The following is a 23,023-nucleotide window of genomic DNA, read 5'->3' as shown; positions in this document are numbered from 1 at the left end:
AGAATTTGTATAATGATATAATAATATAATAATACAAATATATTTACTGTTTATACAGTATATGTAAAATAAAATAATTGTTTTATACTCTTGCTATACTGTGTCTGATCTAAACAGACAGTGGTCCTCCAAACTGTGCTTTCAAGGTGTGTACCCACGGCCATGTGTTTACCTTTGTGTGCAGGACTTACATGGTTCTCCTCACTGGTATCATTAATCATTTGATTGAGCATAGATGAAGAGAGGGAACATTGAGGTAAAACTTTCAAAGGAAAAAAAGGTTTTGCTTTATTGTTACTTTTCTCTTACAAAGCATCAATAAAATCTGCCTTGAAAGATATTCCACAATGTCTTTAAAAATGCCCCTCCTCTCAACATTATGGTTAGAAAATCAGTTTTGTACAAAGATTTTAGGCTACTATAAGAGAGGTTGTGACAAACAAAAAAGTAATTAATTAACTTTGTGAAAGGGAACAATCTTGAAAATGTAAATGCCAAAATGTAGCATAGAATCTGCCTTTTAATTTAGTCAAGCTAACATGCATTTAACAAATTAATCAATTAATACTGCAAGGACAATATTATGGGATTTCTTTGTATCAGTTCAAGGGAATATAATTAATGCATTAGTGGATAATTCATATTCAATTCAGATTTTAGTTACTGTAATGTTTCAGTGGCTATTGAAAAGCATGCACAAGTCATACCATAGTATCATCAATTGTCATAGAAAATAATCTGCTTTGGTTTATTCGAAAAAATATATTTTTAGCCGGTGTTAGTAACTAAAGATTAAGCTAATTGTTATTGTTCTACTATCACATAATGCAAGCACCAACAGCATGCTGGGATAATGTAACTTAAGACATTTGATAAATGTAATCCTTGGTGAAGGCTGATGTATGTAAGTAGTAAAGGTGCTTTGTGACAAAATTTAAATTCCAATGATAATGTTCACTCTAAATGTCCTTCTTGACAACATCTGTGGAAAGTAGCCAGCTAGAATTCAAGGTTCAATACTTCTGAATCATCGTAGACAGTCATTAACCAAAGACAGTCAGTGTGTTGCAATGCTGCTATAGTGTATCCATGTACACGTTGTTCTTTGTGTGTGAAAACATTATCCGTTATCCTTTTGTCACATTGTTCGTTCCCCCCCTCAGCATCATGCTGGTGTACATTTCAGCTCCGTATTTTCATATTTCATTGAAGCCCGTTTCGTACTGATCCAGGATTGCACTATTCTCAAGAAGTCTACATGATGGAAACAATGCAACATAACGCAGAACATAAGCAAACACACAAACAAACAACAGGACACCATATTTCTCAAAAGCATTTGCAGCTCTAGCATTTGAATGCTCTCTCATAGTACCTCCTTAGGGTTGCCATAATGGTCTGCAACTTTAAACCTTAAACTGTGTCAGAAATTGACGTGTCATTGTTCTATGGCAGACTTTGCGTTGGCATGATGGTTGAACATTCAAAGAAAGTGCTACACAACAGAGACAAGAAATAATATGCTTTACATTTAACACAACATAAAACAAATGACTACAGTTGAAAATCCTGGGTCAGTTAGATTCAGACTAATTCAGTTAAAGTTGAGTACAATCCCAAAAATGCCTATTCCAATAATATTAAAAGTATCTTACTCCAGGAATTACCATAACTCATGATATTTATGTGTAATTTATACTACAGTATCTCCATAATATATGTGCTTTGAACAAAATCTATCAGTGTTTTTTCATGATGAAGTTAATACTGTAAACATGAGGTACATGTTTGTGCTCTGAGGCTAGAAGAGATAAAAGGTCATAAGGTTAGACACATTCTTATTCATCACAGTTTCAACAAAATATGATTGAAGTCCATGCTTTAATGAATACTAGTGAATCTCATTATGTTCTCAGGAATAAGAGGACATAACTTGTGTCAAAAAAACACAGACACACTTCACAGAAATCCACCACAAGGGTAAGATGGACGCAAGCAAGGTCTACCATCTTGATGAAAATGACCAAAGTAAAAAGTCAAAACAAACAGAAAACCAAGAGCAAAATTTACGAGAAAGTAATTCACAATAAATTTTTCATGGCTGATACACTGACTTACATGGGAAAACGATAACTACACAAAAACATGGAAACATGTTTATTGTCGGATAAGGGTGCTTACCTTGAGATTGCCTTTTAGACCCTAGTTGTGTTGTACTCTGATTCATGTTTGCTCAATGAGCCAATGAGGCAGAACCTGCAATGTCATCGCTCTTTCGTTTAATATCAAACTTTTGCATAGAGACGTCACATAATGCATATTTGTATTGTAGTTTATAATGCATATTTGTATTGTAGTATGTGCTACATCAAATCACTACATTTTAATGTAAACAGAGCAAATTGTTGCTCTGGGAGTCTTGCATGCAGACTTAGATAAAAAAATTGCTGATGTTGGTATTAATAGTGAAAACTGGTATACAGTACATTCTGAATAAAGCACATAGTGCATGCACATAAAGGACGTATATAATGGAGGTATATTTCCAAGAAATTTATATTTTAATACCTCAGTGTTTCGTGTAAACATTTAATTCAAGCAGTCAAGGTGCAGGTACATAATAAAATAGTATTTTTTTGTTCTTGTTCATGCCAAAACATTGAACATTATCAAATGTCCCAGTCAATGTTGATTGCTATAATTTAAAACTAGCATTTTGAGTTGGTAAAATGACTTAGAATTACTGCATTTGCATTCATATTGATGAAATCTTTTCTCTTCATCAGTGGCAGGCACCAAGTTCAGCCCTTTTTAAAGTCCTTAAAAAGACTAATAGGAAACATAGAAACCTCTAGAAAAAAAGAGGTCTGTCTTTGAACCTGTCTGAAGGCCTCAAGTACAACAAACCTCAAGCAATGCATAGTTCTATATGTGGTATCAGACCATCAACCAGTAGGGGTTTTAGATGACCTAGCCAGGCATCTAACTGGATATTTTCATGGGGCGTTCATGGGGACTATGCATGCATGGGTGGGTGGAGGTAGAGGCTGGGGGGTCATGGTTAGGCCTCACTATCATAGCCCTTGCAGAACAATCACAGAGATTTCAGTGATAGGAGGAAAAATATCAAATATCAAAGCAAAGAAGAAGAGGAAGAGGAAGCTAAGGATAACAAATCATCAGATGAATGACAGAGCAAAAAAAAGAATTGGAGTAAAAAAAAAATTAAAAAAAAAGAATTGGTGACAAAAGAACTCCCCGGAACCTTCCCCAAAAACCTAGGGTTGTCTTCCCTCAGAAATCTATGGATACTGACCGCTGTACTGCCTTCTCGTGGCGTGATAGCCGGTGGCTGGTGGTTGGAACTTCATCCAGGTCATCGTCCAGGTCACAGCCGTTGTCCGCCGCCTCCTGCGAGTAGCTGTGCTTCATCACTAGGATACTGCGACGGTTGCCACTTGCCGGTAGCAGCGGCCGCACCGCCATTGGCTGCTGTGGGGGGAGGTCCGTGAGGAGGGCGGCGGCCTCTCGTGCGCTGAGGTTGCCCCGGCTGCCCCGCCCGCTCAGCGACAGCTGGGATAGGTGGGCGGAGCCCGGGTTTGAGGCTGAGCCGCAATGGTGGTCATGCACGCAGCGGGATGAGGAACGCCGCAGGGCGTGGTAGTTCTCAAAGTCCTCCGCCAGGTCGACGAGGTCGGCCGAGGCCGCGGCGGCCGTGGCGCTCCGTAAGGTGCACAGCTCATAGTGGGGGGGCTCGAAGACCTCCTGGAACATGGTGGGGTCGAAGTCCTCGCGTCGCAGGATGTACTTCTTCCTGGGCTGTTTGATCTGGACGATGACAGAGACGATGAGGAGGAGGAGGACGACGCAGCACGTGACGCCGATGATGGTGCCGTTGGTGTTGTTCAGGTTGTCCAGTATGTTGGCTTTCCTCTTCTCTGCTCAGAGCAAGGGAGAGAAAGAACAGGGAGAGGAGCCAGAGAAAGAGAGATAGGCGGTGAGAAAAAAACTGTAAATGCTGCGGAGAAACTTAATTTGGTAAATATCAGACATTCTGCAGTTCTAAAGTTCCCCCACTGCGTGGTGCTGTCTTCCAAAGAACACAAACACAGATGCACAGATTCAACCAAAGATCCTAGTGTATTGCTACAGTGACACTTGTGTACCTCAAACAGATGGGCGAAATACAGTTTGTGTGTAAAGATGATTCCTAACGTAAAAAACTGTCATGAGCAGGATGTTGTTCCATTAGTCCAGGGATATACAGCATCTGGTCTCAAAAGGTCACCGTGAGTTACAGCGCTTTCACCAGGGAAGTCACAAAGAGCAGAGAGAACCAGCAGTGTGTCCAGGACCTGCCTACAGGGAGATATCTGGCATTTAAACACCGGGTGTGGATGTAGCCAGACCTCTGGTGCTCCATTGCTGTCTCCTCCCTCCAGCAGCTAGCGCTAGCACTCAGAGAGATGAGAACGGAAGAGAAGTGTGAGGAGAAAAAAAAAGAGACATTTCCACCACTAATGAGGACAGATGTAGCCACTGCGGAATCTCCATGCATTGCCAGACTGGGAGAAGAAGCTGCAAACAAGCTGAGCAGCAACAGTACATGAATGCAGGTTCTAAACCCCAGCTCGTTGATGGGAAAGGTACAAGTTGCTTAGCATGGCTGAGGAATAAGCCCACACACGGCAAACTTACTGGCTGTCATTTATCATCGGTTAGGTCATTTTAGACAAACGTATAACTGCCTTGTCTCTCCTTCTCCTTGCATGCACTGACCCAGTTGTGGTGATTGTTACCTTAAGGGTCATTACTAGTTATTCCCGGGTATTATGAGTGCAGGCAAATAAATTATGAGTGCAAGAAAGTAGAGGTCTTTTGAAGTCTTTCACCTTGATTGCTAATCGAAATGTGTAGGTGCAAGTGTTTAAGCAGAAGCCAGTGGAAGCCAATATTTGAGTAGAGGCCAGTAGAGCCCAGAGTTTAACCTGGTAACAGATATACAAGAACACATGGAGAGTGACCAGAGAGGGCCGAGTCTTTATCCCTCCAGCTTGTCTATCTATGGCATCTGTGATCTGGTCTAGAAACTACAACTACACACACTCCTTGTAGTCGTCAGTGGACACACATGCCTTAATTGATTGACCCTGGACCTGAGAAGAGTCCGGGGAAGGCCTGAAAGAGCATCGCAGTAAGGGTCTGTTTAGCCGGTGATGGTTGAACACAATATGAAAATCACGTGACAGGATAATAGGACAGGAATTTACAAATATAAACACTGGACTCCGAAAGAGGGATTTAAGAAAACCAGACCAGGTCAGGAAAGGTCACTATTGGACGAAAACACGAGACTAAAGATGATCTGGTTTGATGATATGGACTATATACATGTTGAGTATGACTTAGATTAAGAAGATGAATCCAGCTAAGTATGGGGCATGTCTGAGCTGGGATTTGACCTCTCACCTTTGCAGTGGTTCTCGTCCCAGGGATAGACACAGTTCTGCATCCCGTTACACACCAGTGTGTTGTTGATGCACATGTTGCTGTGGCAGAAAAACGTGTCCGCTTCGCACGGAGCTGAAACAGACAGAAACTTCAATAAACACAAAACCCAACAAAAGGTAATACATCAAACATGAAATTGGATTATTTCCTGAATTGTTGAACCGACAAGCTGACCGGCCAGGCAATGTGTGTTCCCGTGGTCGGAAATCCGACGCACCAGGCGAACATCAAAATATGAGGCGACATGACTGAATATTTGAGACAAATCTGAAGAGCTGTTGTGCTGCTACAGATTTGAATTTGGAAGAGCATTACTCAAATCAGACTTCTGGCCTGCCCCCATCTGCTCATGAATTTTCATCCTCCTCTTCAAACATGTGCCTAGACTGCAGGGCCTTGTGAGGGAATGGTTAGGAGAGCACTTCTCCTTTGTAAACCACATCCGGGCGTGGGGAGACCAGAACATAGACAATATTGATGTTATTTACACAACCATAAAAGACAGTCAATATTGTATGCCACACAAGCCACGCTCCAAAGTCCTTTGTTTACCAGAAAAAAGATCTTGTTCCAACCCAAGAAAGGCCTTGAACAAGCCAGATCTCCGGAAGCCAATTGGAGATTCACGTGACCAATCATAAGCTTAAAGGAATGACGATAGTGACAGAGATCATAAAAGTGACAGATGTTGGAACAGGGTGGTATAGTAGGAAGTTATCCAATTAAAAACCCTGTGGTAATGTATGTAGCCCAGCCATCAGAGAACTCATTAAAAGCCAAGGTGACTTCCACAGAAACAGGCTCATCTCCTCTGTATCCAATCAGACTAATGTACTTAACTGGCCTACTGACCAACTACAGCTCAGCTATCAATGACCAATCAAATTTGAGTAAATGAGCAACCGCCCACATAGACAAGACAAGCTTGAGTTTGAATGTCATTTGATTTGATAATAAATTATGAATTTTAAGGACATAATATATTATGGAATGTACAGTAGAAATTTTACATTTTGAAATTAAGACTAGTAGACAATTCCAACTCTGTCAAACTTTATAATTATGCTGTTTGACGTGGGAACATAATGGATAACAGTATTTAAGGACTGGTGGTTAGTCAATAATGATAATAATGGCCATTTACAGTAGTTGTTAAGGAAATGTTCCCTGCCCACACAACCACACACACAGGTTTCACATTTCCTGGTTTACAGAGCCAGCTGCCAGGGAGAGCCCAGTGCCCAGGCTTGGGCAGCATTACCTCGATGATGTATGGCTGTTTTCATCTCTGCACTCATCCCAGGTGAATAATAAAAGCCTGAATTAGAATGACTTATCTCTCTTTGTCTCTCTCTCTCCCACTCTGCATCTATCTACACCCCCTCTTACTCTCCTTTCCTTCTCTCTTTCTGTATCAATTTCTCTTTCTTCACTCTCCCTCCCTACTTCCTACCTCATCCCCCCACCACTTCCCCACTTCCCTCTCTTTCCTATCACTCTACTCCCCCTGCCCCCTCTCTCTTCTCCTCTGCTCATCTCACCTTTCTTGTTCTCTGTCTTTGGACGCTGTTCCGGTATTCGCCACCGGAGGGGGCTCGTTTTCCTCCTTGTCAGGTTGAGAGGGAAAGCAGTCTCTAGTCTCCAGTCAGAACACCAGAGCGCCACATACTTTATTAAGAGCTAGATCCGCATTAATCTCCAGCTAAATTAATTTTGGGACATTTTGTAATAAAGAGCCCTTTTGCCCACCCACAGGCCTGTATACAGACAGACTCTCTTTCTCTCTCCCTCTCTGGCTAGACTGGCTTAGATACTCTGGATTTCAAACAGACATTGATGACTTCTCTGTGAAGTCTACTGCAGCGAAACTGTATTAAATCAGGCTAAAGCTCATGTCTATACAGTACGTGCACAATTTCCCCTTGTAAAAATATGCTAATATACAGTATTGACTTGAGCACAAATGAGAACCAACACATCTAAACCCACCAGCATACCTAACGAGCTACACACAGCTGCTAGCGTGCACAAATAATCCACCCGGCGAAAATGCAACTAGAGAATGTATATGCCTTGCATATTAAAGCTGATAGCCCACAGATAACCTCAGATACCCAGGCACAACCACAATCCATATGGCCCACGTAGCTAACAAGACGGTTAACAAGACAGGGTGGATCCATACAGGAAATCTCTGTATGGATTGCGTGATGTGGAGTCATGGACGACTTCAATCTCCGACCCGGGGGAACAGGGGGTATTGACGAGGTGCGGCGACTTCCTGGCAGCTGAGGTGTCACTCAAGCACTCGGGCTGTAATTGCATTCTGGGTTATGATAGAGCTTTGTCTGTTGTCACTCACAGTGCTGCTCGGGTCTGTTCTGTTGGCCTGCGTTTGAGGGTGCATGCGTGTGTGAAAACGAGCATGCGTGCACATACAGTGTGTGTGTGTGTGTTCCTTTGACTGGCTTAGTCTCTTTCTCAAGAGTTTACATCATGATCAGATCTCTATGCTCAGTTCAAATGTACCCCCGGTCCAGACAGTGACCCAGTAACACTATGCTAGCAGCTCTGTGGGGCTTGTCGTAGATGCTCTGGGTGGATGTGCATGTTTGCGGCTGTGTTGACGGGGATGCTGCAGTGTGGCGATGGCGGCTGTAAGCGCAGCTCAAAAGGCGTAGGGTCTCGCTGGGTATCGCCTTAGTGACTTAGGCAAGAGTGTTGCCCGGGCAACAGCACATCCAGGCTTCATTCACTGGATAGGCCTCACAAAGACGACACTGACTTCAACACCAACGACTGCTGTCTATTCAAGAGAGCGTGCACACAGACCCTCCTACAGTACTCTCTCCTTCGCATGCAAGTGCACGCATGCACGCTCACACACACACACATGCACAAACACACACTCGCGCATTTTAGGAGAGTAGCCGGGAAGCGCTCGCACATTCCAGCACAAACAGACATGTACACGCTCATACACGCATACATTCGAGTTATACACACCTCCCCTTATACTTCTTTTGACTGGTTGGTGGCTAACAGTATGTGTGTGTGTGTGTGTGTGTGTAGCTTTGACAGGAGATTAATATTGAATGTGTTTCATTCACCCTGAGCTACTGAGTATCCTCTCCCCAGACTCTCTCTCTGATCCTCTGCAGACTCACCCTCCTCGCTGTGTGCAAACCTCCGGTCTCTGTCAGCCCTGTGATGGCATTTTTTGATATAGTTACTAAGAATGTATTTTTAATAGACTGAGGTTGTGTTTAAACAAATGGATGTTGCAGTTGGTCTTAAGGTATTTATGGTGTTGGTTTATGATGCCTGATTGAGAAGCTAGGGGCACGGAGGTTGGGGGATGTTTGAGTTCTGTGGCCTAAAGGGAGATGGGTAGATGGATCAGTTGATCTAGCAGCCCTGACCTTTTGGCCGAGGAGATTGTGTCCTGTGTCCTGTTTGTGTTTCATTAAGGGTATCTTTACTGTCCTCATTTAGAGAAAGAGCCGTGACATCAAAAGACTTTGGTCACTTGACCTGGGGGGTTATATTGTCTTAACTGTCACTGACCAGTGTTAGCCAATCACAGAGACCACTGCATTGATGAATTGAACATTTATTAGGGGATCTGTTTTAAGTGTATAAAAGCACAAGCTTTATGATTGTTCTTTATCACTCTGGCGAACGACCTGTGGCTAGCACCTCCTTCGTTATGACTGATCACAAAGTACTTTGTTAAATCTTGATTTGTACAAGCAAAATAAATGTATTGTAACCGCCATCTCTTGACTATTCAAATTTACACAGTGCCACTAGAATTTTTCCTTAACAGCCCCCAACCACTCCGTCAATGGGAGCATGTGCGATTATGCATCTATACTATCTCACCCTCCTTCTTTCTTTGTCACTCTTTCTGCCAGTCCGTAACTCGCTTTCTCCTTCTTCTCTGTTTCTTTCCCCCTTTTTCCTTTCTCTCCCCTCACTCTTTCACCCTTTCTTTCCTTCTCCATTTCTTTCCTTCTCTGGTATGACAGTCCTCAAACGAATTGGAGTGCGTGAACACATTAGTCTCTGGGGAAACAAGTACATCTTAAAATGGTCTTGATTTTCTATTCTTGTACTACAGCAACAGTCTAGTGCTGGTGGATTGGTGTTGATGTTGGGAACGGTTCCCTTTGACATGAATTGTTGCTTCTGAAGTCAAAAAGTGATTTAATAGCCATTGTACTGTAACACAATGGAGACAGGTTTGGAGAGCTACATGACTAACCTAGTAAGTATGCACTGTTGGGGGGTGCACTCTCCTCTAATGGCAACCTTGTTTCCTGTCACCAGTAATCATTTAAATGGCTGTAAAATTAAATGTGATCCCGAGGCCGCCCCCTCGCCGCCCTGGCGCCGGCACACTTGCTGCGTCTCTGAGCCGTAAACTTGCACCGATGAACCGTCGGGGCCCGCCCCAGGTTTCTTTAATGGCCGCCGCTAAAGAGAACCTTCCGGCTGGGTTGTTTTTATTTTCCCTTTAAGGCTGGGTGGTCATGTTAGGCAGGGGCAGGACAGGGGAGGGGGGAGGAGGTGTTAATGCACCCCATCTGTACCCCTCACTAGACAGGTCATGTTCCAATAAATGTGTTTACGGCCGGGCTCTCAACTAGGTGGCGTATCCAGTGTTGCTGTTGCCTTCTCTTCATGCTGGTGAGGCTAGCTGACATGCAGTGAAGACACGCGATCAAATATCTACGTTTATGTCCCTCATTGGTGGTATGCATGTGTGTACATCTTATCTGTGGGTATGTGTGAGGACACGTACGTGTACTGGAATTCCACATTGTCGGTGGTGTGTGTGCGCGAGTGTGTTTTGTGTGTCGGTGTGCGCGCGTGTGAATGAACTGGCAGCGGCCCCTCACGTTCTTGGTAGGTGGTGAACAGGATGCGGAAGCGACTCCTGCGGCTGCCCTCGTCGGCCCACATCCGGACCACGCCCAGCGTGGACACCAGCATCACGTCGTTGGCCACCGTGGAGCAGAACTTGTTCTTCAGGTCCTCCACGGAGCTGCTGCCGTCGTACACCGCCACGAAGTTCCGCTTGCACTCGTTGGAGTTGGCCATCTCGTAGTCCAGGAAACGCAGGTAGATCTGCGGGTTGAGGTTGTACGAGAGGAGGTGCCCAGTGGCGGGGGGGGGGGGGGGGGGTGATAGAGAGGAGTTCAAGAGAGGGAGAGGAGGGATACGATGGGCGAGGGAGAGAGCGGGGAAAAAGGCAAGATGGCGGAAGGCAAAGCAGGGAGGAACAGGAAGTCAGGAAGGGTGAGGGGACAATACAGAGGGAAATGTGATCGATGGGAAGGAGTGAGGATGGCGGCAGGGAAACGATTGAATGAAGGAAAGAGAGGGAGAGCAGCTTATTTAGTCATTCATCATGACTGTGTGGATATCTCTGTCATCTCCTCAGCCTCTGATTCACCAATAAGGAACAGCAGTGCTATGCTGGCGACAACATGTGTACAAAGCCATTACAGGAAACGTATGAAAAAATGACTCACTGGAGCAGAAGGGGAAAGGAGAGAGAGAGGCTGTTGAGTTTGCTTACTTATCATTCCCTTCTGCTGTTGTCTGGGAGATGAAACGCTTATCTACATGTACTATCAAGACGTACAGGGTCTGAGCAAACTGCTTTCATTGACGGCTGAGGGGGTTTGGCATGACATAAGGAGGTATGTTTATCCGTGTGTTAACCAGAGTGTATTTTAGACTGTACCTTTTTTAACAGCTTAACCACATGTAACATCTTAACCATTCTTCTTAGTTACTCGACCACATTTTCACTCTCTCTCCCAGCAGGCTCTCCCAGTGAAACGGACACTCGCTTCAAACATCGGGGCTTGTCACTCGTTCATCAAGCTGAGTTTGGCCCATTCATGTTCCGATCGACATGCTGACACGTGCCATCCTCTCTGCTAACGAGCTGGCCTGCTCAGCTCCCTGACGTGGAGACAGTGACACCTAAACTGCAGAGCACCCATGCAGCAGAGAGAGGTGCCTAATGGACCTTGCAATGTCAGCACGGCCCCGACAGGAAGACAAGCGGATGATGCCAAATGAGGAAGCAAACTCCCCACATCCTCCTCCGTCATTGTCCTACAGCACTTCCTGTTACCCTCATTATCTTTTTTCAGGAAGCGGTTCAATCGCCTGGTGTCTAGGAACATCCCGGGTGCGAAGGTTTATTTAGCGCTGAAGCTGCACAGTGTGTCTATTGTGGATCTTCTGTCTGTCTGCATGTCTGTCTCTCTGCCAGCCTCTGTGAACGTTCTGTGGATGAGCATTTCTTACTGATATGCACACACGCACACACACACACACACACACATGCACACACACAATAACAATGGCAGATATCTCACTGAACAGCCAATGGGAAAGAGGTATGAGTCAATGGGCCGCATTGTGAAACCAAGCGGGAGACGTAGATCAGGCTGATACAATCAGGGAGTGCTCCCGTGGCGGAAAAATGGAACCTCATCGATTCCGCAGCACCTGTTAAAGACACTGCATCCATCACTGGGTTACTCTGCCGGAGGGAAGGGGCGGAGCATCAGAACCCCACAGTCACAGCCCCCCCCACTCCCGGCCTCTATACCTCCAGACATTTCATTTGTTAGAACGTGAATGAATGTTTATAGTTCTGCCATTTTGGCCATGGAAGGAGGCATTGTGTTATGCCCAGACAACACACATGTTCCAGACAACACACGTGTTCCAGACAACACACATGTTCCAGACATGTCCAGCACATGGGCAAGAGAGCTTTTAGTCTGACCATGAGTGAAGCAGGACCAGAACAGGCTAAAGGAGTCAGAGACCCACACTGAATATGCTATTAGTGAGAAGGCCAAAGCAATCAAGTAGGAGATTTATATGTGTGGTTCCACTAAGGTTTTATTAGACTATTAAAATACCGCACCAGGCGCTAACACTGTTACTTAACTATAAAAGAGTATCTATAGAGTTTCAGGTCTTTTCCGTTACTCTCACACTACCCCCCCCCACACACACACACACACACACTACCCATCCCAGTGCAACCTCGCCACTTTCCCCTTGTCTCTCTGTTTGTGTTCTAGTGCGTGTATGTGTGTTGGGTGTGTGTGTGTTAGCATGCTACAGTATAGAGAGAAACAGAGAGAGAGAGAGATAGAGAGAGAGAGAGAGAGAGAGAGAGAGAGAGAGAGAGAGAGAGAGAGAGAGAGAGAGAGAGAGAGAGAGAGAGAAAAGAACAAGAGAGTGTGTTTGTGTGGTAGGGTTGGGGTGGGGTGTTGATGTGGGTGTGTGAGGGGAGAGGAAAACTGGAGAGTTTATGAGAGTGACTAAGGATGAAATGTAAGTGGGTGTATTTGTGTGGGAGGTCGACAGATTTGTGCAATAGCTGATCTAACTGGTGGCCTGTCAGTCAATGTCAACAGTTGTCAGCCTATGACCTGCCTTGTAAGACAGTCCCGCAGAGAGAAATATGACATGGACTTGAAGCAAACAAGATACATCTCTCTCCCTCACTCTCTATTTCCCCCCCCCCCCTCTCTCAATCCCCTTGACACACACACATATCCATGCACACACACGCACACACAGGCAAACATGCATGTGCCCAAACACAAACACACAGTTGCGTGAAAGCACACACCGTCCTGCTCTCACGGTGACTTAGACCTCTCCTTGGAAGCACTGCGGTGCTTGCAGGCAGTGTTCCACTCACAGAGAATGGAGGAAATCAATGGAGCCGTGTTGAACAGAGCAAAGCATTTGAAAGAGGGCACATTTCTCCATAACACCTCCTGTATGGTTACACAGGAAACGGTGGATAAGAGGTCCGGTACGCCTCTCACTGAACTGTATCTGGATAGCATTTGACGGGAGACAAGGACATACGCTTCTGATTTGCGAGTCTTGGAGGACATCAGATAACACCCAAATCAATTGCTGTGGCGATGAATCACGTTTAGCACACATATCACCAGCCAGCCATGCCATAATCACACCGCTCCAGAACGAAAGCCGTGCCAAGCATTCATTACCCACGCATGGGAGTGAGTTTGCATGCATGCGAGTGTGTGTGTGTGTACATTGTGTAAGACCCCGGCCTAGCCGAAGACAGGCTGTTTGAAAAGACCGTTAACAGCTCTTTCTAGGCAGAACAGATAAGATCGTAAGTCCTGCCAACCAACCAGTGCTTTTCATCAGTGATGGCACTCGGTTGAATGGTCTCCTAACCCAGAAACCTGTCCAGTGGCCACATGGTCTGCAGTAGGACAGTCCTCTCCAGTGGAGAGTGACGCTAAGGGGAGCTCGTTTAGAGAGGCAAATGGTGACATTGTTAGTACTGGGTCACTTTGTCTTTCTCTGAGGAACATGGACGACTGCAGAATAGCACAAGTATTCTGGTCTTGTTATGGGCTGGACACGCAGGCTTAACCGCCAAATAGAACCGGAAGAGACATTATGGACTCAATTTGGCCTTTTTATGGTGCTGACGTACTGTGCGCTGAACTAAATGCATGTATGTATGTGTGCCTTTCTGAGTTTGTGTATGCGGTGTGATGTGTGCCTGTGTGTGTGTACCTGTGTGTGTGTGTGTGTGTGTGTATGTGTGTGTGTGAGAGTGTGTTGCAGGGCTGTGTAGAGAACACTGGCAAAGAAAACAAATGCGGGCTGTTGCAGGCCTCAGGGTCAAACTACACAGCAGCACTATTTCATCAGCACTAAAGCTTTCAGTGTATTCCTCCCTCCTCCCTCTCTCTCTCTCTTACTTTCTCTCTCTCTACCTCTGCCCCCTTCCTTTCCTTATCTCCCTTGGCAACAACTCGCTGATTAAAAAATGGGCTTGACCCCAAATAAACCCTACTGCTCTCTGACTGACCTTTGCCAGGACCCTACTCTCTCTCTCTCTGTCTCTTTTTGATTACTCTCTCTATCTCTCTATCTCCCTCCCCCCCTCTCTATGATTCCTCTTCCCCCCCCCTCTGATTCCTCTCTCTCTACACCCCCCCGCTCCCCATTACCAGAGCACACATCTGTCTGCAACCTGAGGTGGCGGTGTGTGTGTGTCCTGCAGCCATCTTTGTTTAGGTGTGGTGAGAGGACGTGATGCAGGGTTCCAGATAGGAACCACAGAACTGCTGTGGGCCGGAGGAAAAGTCATAACTCTACCACACTGACAACAACAATAACAAGGCAATTCAGGAACACACACACATACATACACACACACTGAACAAGGGGTCTCGAATCAGCGTACGGGTGCTGCAGTCTATAGAACAACGGGGTGAGAGGATCATTTGTATTAAAGACTTGGAGTGTGCTACCGTGCAACAGAAATAGGTTTGGTCATAACACACTGAGGATTATGAGTGTTGTTTGTGTATTGGCTAGTGTTAGTAAGGTGGAGTGTGTGTGCGTTTTCATATTGGTGTGTGCTTTTTTATAATGATGTGTGTGCATAGTAAAGTGTGACTGGAAGGCCCTATGTAGTGTGGTCCGGTCTGCTGAGTTCATCATCGGCAGGAAGCTCCCAGCACTACAGGACACCTACCACACACGATGCCTCAAGAAAGCTGACAGGATTCTAAGAGACTGTTACCACCCATCCTTCAGTCTTTTTACTCTGTTACCTTCTGGCAGGCTATACCGAAGCATTCGGTCTCGCACACGCAGACTGGACAACAGTTTCTTTCCAAGGGCCATCAGACTTCTGAATGGACATTGATATGGACACTGATACACTTCTCACTAGCCACTTTACACACTGTCACTTTCAGCTACTGGTTTCACTATCAGCAATATTGGACTATTGTACCTCAATTGTCTTAGGTTAGCATAGGTTTATAAGGTTAGTCTATAGGTTATTTCAGCTACTGGTTGTACCATCAGCAATATTGCACTATTGTACTTCACTTGTCTTAGGTTAGTATAGGTGTATAAGGTTAGTATAGGTTATTATGTGTATTATGTGTATTTAGAGGTTTAGTATACTGTATTGAATATTGTATATTATTTTTATATTAGGAGGTTTACTATATTTTAGCTTATCATAGATGTAATCTATGTTCTGTGTACTTATATGTTATGTTATGCCAGGTTGCTTTGCGTTGTCTTGTCCTAAGAATTTCAGTGCCCAGTCGGACCCTGTGTTGTTCTGTGCATCTGACAATAAAATACTTGAACTTGATCAAGGATGTTGGTGTGTGTGTGTGTGTGAGTGTCACTAACCTTGGAGCGCGGCGGAGCGCGGATGTACCATTTGCAGTCCACGGCTTCCGAAGCCAGGGCTTTGCCGTCTCTCACGATCTGGTGAGACTCCACGATTCCCTCCGGTCCGCCCATGTTGAACTCACAGACTGCAGCGACGACGTGCACGTGAGCAGCGTTAAACACACACACGTGTACATTTGGGAGACATCCGCAAAACATATAGCAGACATAACACAGCACAATACAAGGAAATGATTGAACGAGGGATAGGGAGAGATAGGAGGGAGACAGGAAAAGAGGGCTGAGAAGAGGGAGAGAGGGAGAGAGGGAGAGAGGTGGGGGAGTGAGAAGGGAAGAATGAAAGAAAGAAAGGGGGAGAGAAAAAGCGAGAAGAGATACGGAAGGGAAAGAAATGTAGGTGTAAAGAAAAAGTGAGGGGGGGAAGGAGGAGAGAGGGAGGGGAGAGGGAGGGGAGAGGGAGGGGAGAGGGAGGGAGTATACCTACAGGGTAGAGGTGCAGGTACTCCCAGGTCTGCAAAGTCCGGATCTGTGAAGAGAAAGACAACAGAGGGGGGCTTATTTATTTTTCATACAGAACTAAACACCATGTCTTCACAACCAAAGACAAAAAAACGTCCAATATTCAGACATTCCATCTCTTCCTCAAGCTAAAGTGAAATCCTCTGAGAGAGAGACAGAGAGAGAGAGAGAGAGAGAGAGAGAGAGAGAGAGAGAGAGAGAGAGAGAGAGAGAGAGAGAGAGAGAGAGAGAGAGAGAGAGAGGGAGGGAGGGAGGGAGGGAGGGAGGGAGGGAGGGAGGGAGGGAGGGAGGGAGGGAGGGAGGGAGATGCAAACACTTGGAATCAGTCATTTAAATGGGGACCATTGTTGGTGTGGGTGTGTGGATGGTTGTAGGTGGAGCTGGAGTCTTGGTTTGCTATGTGTGTGGGGCTGGTGTCACACTGTGCTGAGCCCCAGACTGCACACCGTTACTGACTCAATCACACTCCTCAGTTAACTCCACAGGCCGCTGAAATGGATTCCTGAAACAATACCACTCAATCACTTTTTTTCTTGCAGTTGCTCTGTGTGTGTGTGGGCGCACGTGTGTATGTGTGAATTGTTACACACATCTGCGAGAGATAAAGAGAGGGAGACTTATGTATTGATGTAATTCATTGTTTTTTTCTAGTACAAAATGTTTGTTTGTAGAAATGTACTCCTTCAGATCTTGGTCTGCTGCCAACAACTTTACAACTAACTGAGTTTCAGTTTGATAGTGCAAAAGAAGAAAACAACATATGTTGCTTTGCCCCACAGTGCCTCACTCCAGTTCATCCTTTTAGAACTGAAATGACCATACGCAAATATGATAGCAAAGATCAAAAACAAGATGTTAAAACCGCACTGATAATCCAATCAATGAAAAAGTAGATATTGATGTGACATTTCCTTCGGCGAGCACTTTGGAATACAAATCATTTTGGCCGAGTCACCATGCCAAGGCTAGGTAAGGACAGGGACATCAGAGTCATCCAGCATGGCTTCCGGCTATCCGTGTTCTTTCCCCCTGGACTTTCAAGAGGAAGTGTTACAAGTTCTCTTTAGTCAAACTCAAAATGTGACCTAATCACCATGGTGTTGGTTATTACTGTGACATTCTTTTTTTTTAAGAACAAGTGCTAGCTACATGAGAAACACAACCTTTTTTTCTCTCCTGTTTTGGCTGATGACACAGTGTTTCTTTTGTCAAGGATGTGCAGAGAGCCTGCTTGCAGCGAGGACATGGTCCTGATTGGCCAGTACTACAGCCAGCCAACCAGACACTGGCTGCTAGGTCTGCTGAAAACGGGATTGATTGCACAGCGTGAGCATCTGACCTTGGCAACATTTTTCTTTGTCTTTTTCTCTGCATTTCGTCATTTTCATAGAAACCAGGATGTATCAGAAAGAGAGAAAGAGAGAGAGAGAGAGAGAGAGAGAGAGGGAGAGAGAGAGAGAGAGAGAGAGAGAGAGAGAGAGAGAGAGAGAGAGAGAGAGAGAGAGAGAGAGAGGCAGGAAGACAGACAGCTTACTAACTCGCTACATCCCTTTCTTCACCCCCCGGCCTGTGATGCTGGTCCGATCACAGTCCCCAGTCCTGTGGCTACCTCTACTTATACTGACATTTATCAACTGACCCAAGTTGAACACTGGATTTTGGTGTTTCAACACACATTGACACTTCCCTGCTATATGACTATGTTAAGCCTGTGTTCTGCACCTGTCTTTCACCAACCCTTTCTGGAGGAGGGGATCCCTCACTGAATTGCTCCTCCCAATGTTTCTTCAATTTTTTCTCCTCTAGTGAGTTTTTCTGGGAGTTTTTCCTTGTCTTCCTTGAGGGTTTAGGTTGGTTGAGGGGCTGTTGTATGGGCGTATGTGAAGCCCTCTATGACATTGCTTGTAAAAAGAGCTATACAAATACATTTTGATTTGATTTACATCAAATGGTCGTAGCTGGCAGACAGGGGACTGATTAAAGAATAGAAGGGAGAGTGTAGTGGGACAAGAGTTACATTTAGTCATTTAGCATACGCTCTCATCCAGAGAGTTCTATATTTGCATTCACAATGAACGCACAAACACAGACAAGTGTGTACACAGACAGACATAGATAGACATGTAGTAGACACAAGCACACTCACATGCTCAGAAATACACACACACACGCACACACTGTCCAACTTCCTTGACCTGCCTTAAACTAAGGCCGAGATGGACTACGGAATGTGTGATTTCTCTGACCATCACACAGGCAAACAGATTTAAACACTAGTCAGGAGATTGAGCAAAATGAGCCAGTGCTCTTTCAAATCATAGTCTGGGCCAAAACAGATCATCGCCACTGTTCGGAGACCAGGACTGGTTCAGGAGTCCAGGAGCTGACCTAGAATCAGCTGTGATATTTGAATGAGTCTACAGAGACCTGGTACTGAAACTGGGTACTGATTCTACTCTGAGAGGGGGCTTGACAGTGGACCCAGATGTCCGTCTTATCAGGGTCACGCACCCTCCTCTCACATCCCAGATTGCATCAGAGGTCTGGGGTGTGAACATCTCTCCGCTCACAACGGAAAAAAAAGACATTGAGTCTAGTACAGCCGTTATCAGATCTATTGGTGTGTGTGTGTGTGTGTGTCTGACACTGGCAGTCCTTTGAGAGAGCAGGAAGGTTTTTTTCAACTGCCTTGACCAGACTTTGATTGAAGAGTAACTTAATCTTCCCTCTTAAGGGTCTAAAGGGATTTGAGCTGAACCAGCCAATTAGGCCATCTTGATTTTACCCATCCCAACATTGTCATATCCTAGCCGATGGAGCGAAGGTGAGGAGAAGAGGAGGAGTCTCAGATGAAGGTCACATACGGGATGAAACCACCACTCAGCGTTGAATGATAAAACAACTGCAGTGACAGCTGTGATTAAGCTGTCCAATACGTCAATGGGAAAATTTAATCAGGGAAGGAATCGATAAGAGTGGATGTATTCACCGTGTGTGTGTGTGTTTGTGTGTGTGTGCTTCCTTGTTGAACCATTCGGACATGTGTGCTGTACCTGGGTAAGGGGGAATAGTGGAATCAAAGTGTCAAGACAGTTAATGAAAGAGCAACCTTCGGGTCAGAGTGAGCTGGTTACAGCTGAGATTTATTCTGGGGCTTTGGCATCAATTAACCTAACATCCAAACACAAGGCCATGCTGCCGCAAGGACTCACACACACACACACACACACACACACACACACACACACACACACACACACACACACACACCCTGTTTCAAGCTCAAGGGTCATTAGTCAAGGCGCATTCTCTTTGTAGTTGAAGGAAACACTGCAGAGGGCAAGGAAGGGTGCTGTCTTAACAACACGGTAACAAGCGAGGTCACTGCACCTGTTTTTGCAAAGTAAGCAAAGTAAATGTGGACTCACTTACTACTCACTCCACATCTAGCTGTTTTTAAGTCTTGCGCTAATGACTATAGTTTTAACAGCAGGTTAAGGTGACAACATTTTTTGGGAATGAGAAAATAGAAGGGAATTTCAGTTCCATTTCGGAAGTAGATTCCATTAATCTACTTCCGAAACATCACCACTTCCATGCCAACAATAGTGTCTTTCTCCCTCTACTGTATCTAGGGTATGACATCACCATAGTTAGATTGTAACCCCCTCGCCTCATGTCGACCTCTCTAGACTTCCTGTTGAATCCCAAGCAGATGTGCTCCATGCCAAACGTCATGAATCCCCCCTTTTTCCTCTCCACATCTCCTCTTCTTGACTGATCGGCGTGATTCCATTTGATAATTCATAAACGCAGTTACAGTTTCATCAATTGCAAGGGGCGTAACCCGGGAATCGTAATAAATTACAACATGATTTCATTTCCACCAGAGCATATTTCAGAGTCTGTCATCTGTATGCTGTCTGTTAGAAAACATACCTTTCATCATTCTTCACTGACAAACGCCAGGGAGGACAAGAGGCAAGGAAGGAATGTCAATGAGTCTTTGGGTCTTGTATTCTGAGTTACAACACAGAAGGAGTTCTGGAGTACTATATTGTATTTCTGCTCTGTTCATCATGGCATAAACGGCTTTCACGTGTGAGCTGAATTCTGAGCACACCCTCCTATAGCTCAGCTTCTACTGTAGACGCACACTTGGAGGCTAATTGTCAGATCATGCTGCAGTTTTACCCTTTACAACACTGAATGTCTAGTTCACAGCCAGACAGACCATAGCCTTACAGGACTAATTACCTTATATGCAGGCAAACAAACTCTTCTACCTTGCTCAAGCACCTAAACATAAACACTTAAACAATGAACCTCATCAGACATTTGATGCAATTTTTATACAATTCACACTGCAGACACACAATTAAAATACACATTTTATGAATCTGAAAACAGACACTTAAATGTCTAATACGTGTGCAGTCTCCATGGTATGAATCACTATTGCATCACACTTGTATTGTGTGAAGCATAAACAACATGTTTTATTGAGAAGACAAACAATATGCTCCCATGACTCGCACGCACACAAAGAATAAACAATATGTCCCATACAGAATAGGACATGAGATGATTAACCTACCCAGAATTCACCTGCTTTAGGTATAAAGACACACTCATTACAGAGGTGGAATGAGACAGCGTGGGAGGGGATCCATTGCACATGCGTCTGCCTCAGAAAGCTGCGTTTCCCAGCGGCATCGTTTTCTCTCAGAGGCTGCCTGCTGACATTTAAATAAGCATCTGATTAAGAATCTCCCTGAGAAGCTCAAGTGGTTGATCAAGCTAATGAATGACTACCATTCATCACAGCGTGACCACAGATGGGGAGAGAGAGAGAAAGAGAGATGACAGTTGCCGCTAACAACATGCTATCTTTATTCCCTAGTCAAACGTGAAAAAAAACATGGCCTTTAGATAATAATTCTGCACTATGCAATGTGATTTTGTACAGTTAATGTTCACCTCGCACACTGCCCTGGGTCTGGGTTTTTGTGCAGCCCTCCGAAATCAAACCTGTCATTTCCCACTGTGGTGTGGCCTATATGTAGGCTTAGCCCTATACCACACATGGACATGTTACCTTGCTCGAACAAATGACGTGGACACAGTGGAATCCCCTGACAGCAGCAGGCTCTCGACATGGCCCTCCAACGTGTACACACCGCCTCCTGCGGGACGTGACAGAGCGGTCAGGGACCCGCAAGAGATCTGTCAGGGAGCCATTATATTCACCACACCCCAGCATGTTGTGGCCAACAGGTCTCTGCCCCCAACAGCGATAAGCAGGGATATGGGCCCTCTAGGCCAACGTAGCCACAGGCCACAAAGCCCTGCTTAAGCATCGGTGTGCTCTTTGACAGAGTTGGTTGGTGTGTGTGTGTGTGCGTAAATCATACATGGAACTGACAGACATGGAGCTCTTGTGTCTATTTCCATCAAACTAATTAGGTGTGAAGGAGAAAACCTCCCTCCGATCAAACCAGAGGTTGGAGCTGGGGATTAGGAGAGGCAGACTGCTGCTCGTTCCTCCTGTCTTCTTGGAGAGATGTAGGGATAAAGATATCTGTCTCCAGAATGTCAGCTCTCCCTGATCACACTCCGCTGTGGAGATCCACTATCGGCATATATGTAACCTTCCTCCCCTCCTCCCCTCTCCCTCTTCTTCTCCTCTCACTTGTCCGCCTCTCCTCCTCTTCTTCTCCACTCCCGTTCCTCTCCTCCTCTTCCATGTCACTTTTGAATCCCCACTAACTACCATGTCGTAGCATTATAAGAATATACAGTTTGGCTAAAGCTACAGCTTGGGAAAGTTTGGGAGATTACTTTCTATCAGGAGAGACCCCAGTTATGACAGAACGGACCTGCAGGCGACACACACACATCGCTATTCAGGAGTCCCTGTCCACCCGACGCCCCGCTGACAGACAGACCATCCACTGATACAGCTACAGCTACAGCTGCCATCAGCCATGCAGCAAATCAACCATCCAGTCACTGTCACTCATTACCGCATGGAGAGATGGGAGTGGGGGACGAGGGGGAGGGAACAGCGAGAGAATTGAGAAAAGAGAGAGATGGGGGGTAGACAAGAGAGAAAAAAATGATAAAAAAAGAGAAATAGAGAGAGAAGGTTGGAAGAGGGAAAGGAGAGATGGACCGAGGGATACGGAGTCGGAGAGGGGAGAAATAAAGACGGGTCTGATCGGTGAACAACGCACTCCTCCAACGTGAGTCATTTGAAACTGATTGCCTTCTTGAATTTACAGTCACGGAATTGCGGGAGTCAGATATCTTTTTTTCAGAGACAAAGCTCTACAGCACATTTGCATGACAACAATATGATTCATATCTGACCCCGGAAGGAGCGCAAACACTCAAGATTTCAATCAGCAAAACCCCCTAGATTATATAGTATACAGACATATGGAGTAGCCAAAAGTCTATCTCCCCTCTCCTTAGTATTAGAGGATATGAATACAGTATGTAAGACAAAAAGGCAGGCCTGTTAAATATGATAGATAACCACATCTGTCACCGCTGTTATGTAACTACAGCTTTGTGTCATGTGTGTGTGTTCGAGTGTGCGAGCTTCGTAAGTGCATGTGTGTGGGGGAGGGCGTGACTGCGTGTGTATGTGTGTGACCATTTAGCCTTGGGTCAGGGGGCAGGAGTCGCTCTGTACTTCGCCCATCGCCAGCGAGGCAAAGTGTCC

The 23,023-nt window shown here is 45.3% G+C and overlaps 1 protein-coding gene across 6 annotated transcripts in view; it reads right to left on the bottom strand.

Moving 5' to 3' along the window:
- neto1l (neuropilin (NRP) and tolloid (TLL)-like 1, like) overlaps positions 1-23,023 on the bottom strand; it is a 52,848-nt gene that overhangs the window by 1,569 nt on the left and 28,256 nt on the right. The window contains exons 5-11 of one of the 6 annotated variants that reach the window (XM_062480050.1): positions 16,259-16,300; positions 15,772-15,899; positions 10,416-10,644; positions 5,470-5,583; positions 3,317-3,938; positions 2,182-2,256; positions 13-1,254 (exon numbers count right to left, since the gene is read on the bottom strand). In XM_062480050.1, coding sequence (XP_062336034.1) covers positions 2,196-2,256; positions 3,317-3,938; positions 5,470-5,583; positions 10,416-10,644; positions 15,772-15,899; positions 16,259-16,300 — 1,196 coding nt within the window. In that variant the 3' untranslated portion in view covers positions 13-1,254; positions 2,182-2,195. Of the gene's footprint in view, positions 1-12; positions 2,257-3,316; positions 3,939-5,469; positions 5,584-10,415; positions 10,645-15,771; positions 15,900-16,254; positions 16,301-23,023 lie in introns of those variants that run through there. The other 5 variants (XM_062480051.1, XM_062480052.1, XM_062480054.1 and 2 more) reach the window with 5 other exon arrangements.

This window comes from Osmerus eperlanus, chromosome 15, assembly GCF_963692335.1.
Source record: "Osmerus eperlanus chromosome 15, fOsmEpe2.1, whole genome shotgun sequence".
Taxonomy (NCBI): Eukaryota; Metazoa; Chordata; class Actinopteri; order Osmeriformes; family Osmeridae; genus Osmerus; species Osmerus eperlanus.
Note: the sequence above shows the minus strand (reverse complement) of the source record. Positions and strands in the feature narration are given on the sequence as shown.